The 3619-nt window shown below is 43.7% G+C and overlaps 1 protein-coding gene across 1 annotated transcript; it reads left to right on the top strand.

Moving 5' to 3' along the window:
* The first annotated feature begins 1018 nt into the window (after window positions 1–1018).
* Window positions 1019–2962, top strand: LOC132165525 (protein SLENDER RICE1-LIKE 1-like). The gene has a single exon (XM_059576133.2). The coding sequence runs from the start codon at window positions 1238–1240 to the stop codon at window positions 2846–2848; it is 1611 nt and encodes a 536-aa protein (XP_059432116.2). The 5' UTR covers window positions 1019–1237; the 3' UTR covers window positions 2849–2962.
* The last annotated feature ends 657 nt before the right edge of the window (window positions 2963–3619 follow it).

Below are 3619 nucleotides of genomic sequence, written 5' to 3'. Positions count from 1 at the left end.
AGCGAATTATACAGCAACTTAGATAGTTATCTATCAAAATTTATTTAACTGCTCAAATTGTTAATAATTTAAGCAGCTAATTACGGTCCATTTCAATCTAAACTCGTATCATTTAAAAGGGGTCGGAGATCATAAAAGGGTCCTACGGGCCACCCCCTCTATAAGAAAGTGGAAAAAAGATACTCACCCCTTGTCGTTACAAGAGGGCGATCTTGTCTGTTCAATCCATGCCCTTTTGAGAGGGTTGTAAGCACCCCCTGCAATAATTAAAACTCTTGGAAGAGATTTGAAATCTAACGAAAGCACACAAAACTAATTTTAGCAATACAGTGAAGTGTGTTTGTTATTTGTTTTGTTGAAAATATAAAACATTTTTAAAAAAATTTACCAAACAATTCTGTTAAGTGAAGCCCAAATATATATATTTTCAAACGTGGACGTATCAAAAACATATCTCAACTTGTATCTCATAAATTTTTTATTTTTTTTTTTTAAAAAAAGCACTTTTCAAAATATTGGAGATTTTAAAAATACAGGTAGCTGAGTTTGTACTCCATATCCAAATCTTATTATTTTCAGGTCAAATCTTGTTAGAATTGGGCTCCATATACAAACCTTGTTTTCATATTAAAACCAGTTTGGCTTTGCTAATCAAAATGTTTTCCCTGGAAAAGATCATACAAACACCCGCCCCCATTTTAGATTAATAAATTGAGGAAGGTCAAATTTATAATATTGACGTGACAATTTTAATTAATTTTTTAATTTCATTTTAACAAAAATTAGTCCAACGATTAATTGGGACTGCATTATTAGCATGGTAGAATAAATATGAAATAAAAATATAATTTTTAAAATTTTCAGCAGAATTGCCACGTCATAGGATAAAAATGTGATTAAAAAAAAAAAAAAATAGAAGTACTACTAGTAGTAGGCTTGGAGCATTCCTCGGTTAGTAAAGTTTAATGGAAAGGTACATTTCGTGGTCATACATAATTTGTATATTACGTGTCAGCCCCTCTATTTCTCTCTCTCTCTCTGTGAAAAAGATCAAGGCCTTCGCTTCCTCCCCTTTTCAGCTGTCACTTTTCACTCCCAATATCACTCCTCACATATTATACACACAAAAACACAAGCGCTCTCTAAGGTACAGCAAGGTCTAGGAATGATCAACGAAGCCCACGAAGGCGCAATTCGTATCTGATCACACCCAAAGCTTCCACTCAATCCCTCAATCATGTCTCCGTACGACTCCGCAACGTCGTCCGGGGGCGGAAGCGGCAGCTCCGCCTCCTCCAGTGCCAAACCCTCCGAGATTGACGGCCTCCTTGCCGGCGCCGGATACAAGGTCCGCTCCTCCGACCTACGCCATGTGGCCCAACGCCTCGAACGCCTCGAGACCGCCATGGTCAACTCTCCGGCCGAGATTTCCAACCTCGCCTCCGATTCGGTCCACTACAACCCCTCCGATATTGCCTCTTGGGTCGACTCCCTCCTCTCCGAACTCCACCAGACCGCATCTATGCCGTCCGATCTTCCGGATCTTCCGGATCTCATGGTGGCCCCCGCGATCAATCATACGGTGTTGAGTGACGCTGCGTGGACGGATCAAGATGCGCCTCAGCAACTGAATCAGTTCACTGTCGTGACGGCGATGGAAGAAGATTCCGGGATAAGGCTGGTCCACATGCTGATGACGTGTGCGGAATCCGTGCAACGTGGCGAGCTCGCATTCGCTGGTTCGCTGATCGAAGATATGCAGGCTTTGCTCACGCGAGTCAACACAAGCTGCGGTATAGGAAAAGTCGCCGACTACTTCATCGATGCGCTGAGACGCCGGATTTTCTCACCGCAGAGCGTCTGCTTCGGCGGCTCTGGCTCCGCCTCGCTTTACGAGAACGAGGTTTTGTACCATCATTTCTACGAGGCGTGTCCGTACTTGAAGTTCGCTCACTTCACGGCGAACCAAGCAATATTAGAAGCTTTCGACGGTCACGATTGCGTCCACGTCATTGACTTCAACCTGATGCACGGCCTGCAGTGGCCGGCTCTGATACAAGCCCTGGCGCTACGACCCGGTGGGCCCCCTTTGCTCCGGCTGACCGGCATTGGCCCACCCTCACCGGACGGGCGTGACTCGCTCCGCGAAGTCGGATTGCGACTCGCTGAGTTGGCTCGATCAGTCAACGTCCGGTTCGCCTTCCGGGGCGTGGCGGCTTCGCGGCTCGAGGACGTGAAGCCGTGGATGCTCCAGGTGGGCCCCAAAGAAGCCGTGGCCGTAAACTCAATCATGCAGCTCCACCGTCTTCTCGGGTCCGACTCGACCCGTAATTCGCCGGTGGAAGTAGTTCTTGGATGGATCCGGAACTTGAACCCGAAAATTATGACAGTAATTGAGCAAGAAGCGAACCATAATCAACCCGGGTTCATGGACCGGTTCACAGAGGCTCTGTACTACTATTCGACCATGTTCGATTCGCTCGAGGCTTGTACACTCCAACCGGAAAAAGCCTTGGCGGAGATATACATACAGAGAGAGATATGCAACGTGGTGTGCTGTGAAGGCTTGGCTCGGGTGGAGCGGCACGAGCCGTTGGGAAAATGGAGAGCTCGGCTTGGACAAGCCGGATTTAGGCCATCGCACTTAGGATCCAATGCGTTTAAGCAAGCCAGTATGCTTCTCACTCTGTTCTCGGCTGAGGGGTACTGCGTAGAGGAAAAGGAAGGGTGCTTGACGCTTGGCTGGCACAGCCGGCCTCTCATCGCGGCTTCGGCTTGGCAAGCCGTGCCGGACGCAAACCCTCCACTTGGGATAGTAAATCATCATAGTAACCATAATGCGCTGTAAATTTTTTCTTTTCTATTCCTCACTTTTTCAGTCTACAGTTTTCTTGTTTTTTACTTTTTACTGCCAAAAGAATTTTACTTTAGGTAAAATGCTTTACGTCACCTTTTTCATCTATATTTAGGCCCAGCCGCCCATAACATTGTGTCCCATCCCCGTATAATTTGTCAAAATAGAATAGAGTAAGTTGGTTAAAGGGAATAGGATTCCATAGATAGAATCTATTTTATGGTAGAGAATCGAAATATAAAGCAGGAATATATGAAGTCAATGTTAACACGTTTTATTATTGAATACACAAAATTTTAAATTCTAATCATGAAATGAATAATAAAGTCGAGAGGATCTTGTTGGGTTAAAAGGGCCAAGAATGAGGGATGGGATTTAGGTAAATCAAGACTTGCATCTGAAAATTTTCTGATTAAGAAGATTTCTACAGTAAAAAGGTTGTTTAAAAATAACTAAAAAAAAATAAAGATAAGCTGGAAGATATTGTCGGTTTGAGTCAATAAAGTGGTGTCCAATTAGATAATGAAATCAAGCGTGAAAAAAAATTAATCAAGTTAGCTGAAAAGGCATACATGGTGGTCTTTTCAACATTTCTACTCAAGCTAGCAGATAGATATGTGGATTTCGAATTGTTTCCTGTGGTTAGCTTTTCCATGTCATTCTGGAAACTAAAATACCATAATATATATATATATATTAGAAAATAAATAAGCATATTCTTAAAATCCATGAGCAGTCAACGCAGGAAGTGGTTGTGCGTGGGGA

This window comes from Corylus avellana, chromosome 11 (assembly GCF_965113065.1).
Source record: "Corylus avellana chromosome 11, dhCorAvel1.hap1.2, whole genome shotgun sequence".
Taxonomy (NCBI): Eukaryota; Viridiplantae; Streptophyta; class Magnoliopsida; order Fagales; family Betulaceae; genus Corylus; species Corylus avellana.
The sequence above is the reverse complement of the archived record's forward strand: the minus strand, read 5'-3'. Positions and strand labels throughout refer to the sequence as shown.